The sequence below is a fragment of the Sinocyclocheilus rhinocerous genome, unplaced genomic scaffold (assembly GCF_001515625.1).
Source record: "Sinocyclocheilus rhinocerous isolate Xijiao unplaced genomic scaffold, SAMN03320098_v1.1 C36241538, whole genome shotgun sequence".
In the NCBI taxonomy this organism is placed as follows: domain Eukaryota; kingdom Metazoa; phylum Chordata; class Actinopteri; order Cypriniformes; family Cyprinidae; genus Sinocyclocheilus; species Sinocyclocheilus rhinocerous.
The window spans coordinates 1-934 of NW_015776766.1; the positions used below are offsets into that span (position 1 = coordinate 1).

Here is a 934-nt window from a genome sequence, read left to right on the forward strand (position 1 = left end):
AAAAACATCAGATGAGAAACCTCTACATTCATTTGTATAAAGGGTCAGTAACACTGGGGAGATAGTTATTATGGTCTGGTCACTTTAGTGAGCCAGTTGGCCATTTTTGCTGATATATTTCTGTTTTCATCTCTTAGAAATTTTTCGTGCACCTGTGCCAATTCATAAGTCTGGAGAAATGCATCAAGAGTACGAGAAACAAAAGATGAAGGTAAGTCACAGGGCTATGACACACTACTGAGTAAAGTGAGTATGCTCTTGATTGCAGTTTGTCACGTTATATATCTCAGACATATACAAAGTTTTTGGATATGTAGGCTACTATGGTATTAACAATTGATCAAATTACTGAACTGTTGTTCCACAAACGTCTTTTGTATGGACATTAATGAATAGCCTGCACTTATTTGGCATTTGGTAAAATGCAAAGCACTTCTGGTTTGTAATAAGCTTGTTTTATTATATGTTCTCCTTATAGCCTGACATGCTGTACATATATAAAGCAGTGTTATTTCTTCAGGGTGGAGGAAGTGAAGAAACTGAAGAGAGGAAGAAAAAAATCCACAGAAAAGAAGAGTGTGGGATGCTGAAACATTGTCAATATCCTGTATGTTCGTTTCTTTCTATCGTTTGTACCTACTTGGGTCTAAACATACACAGTTAATTTCATAATTTGGGATATTTATTTTATTGACTGTTTAGTTACTGCTCAATTACATATGATCTTCCATCTTACCCTGTAGTTTACCGTGTTTCAGTTCTGTGGAGTGTCTGACTCTGAGAATGAAGAGCCGGTGGGAAAGAGGACCCGACATGTTTCAGCATTTGTGCGAAAAACAAGATGCTCCCCTGCTTTCAATAGAGGGTATTGCACTTATATTTACTATATAATTTTACATTTTAAAGGGGTCATATGATGCTTTTTTAAAGATCA

The 934-nt window shown here is 36.0% G+C and overlaps 1 protein-coding gene across 1 annotated transcript; it reads left to right on the plus strand.

The window, feature by feature from the left end:
- Positions 1–126: 126 nt before the first annotated feature.
- LOC107735689 (E3 ubiquitin-protein ligase RNF169-like) lies at positions 127–865 on the plus strand (the record flags this gene model as incomplete). Its single annotated transcript, XM_016547293.1, has 3 exons — positions 127–211; positions 521–607; positions 744–865. Coding segments are annotated over exons 1-3 (242 nt in total), but the record flags the coding sequence as incomplete, so codon positions are not given.
- Positions 866–934: the final 69 nt, after the last annotated feature.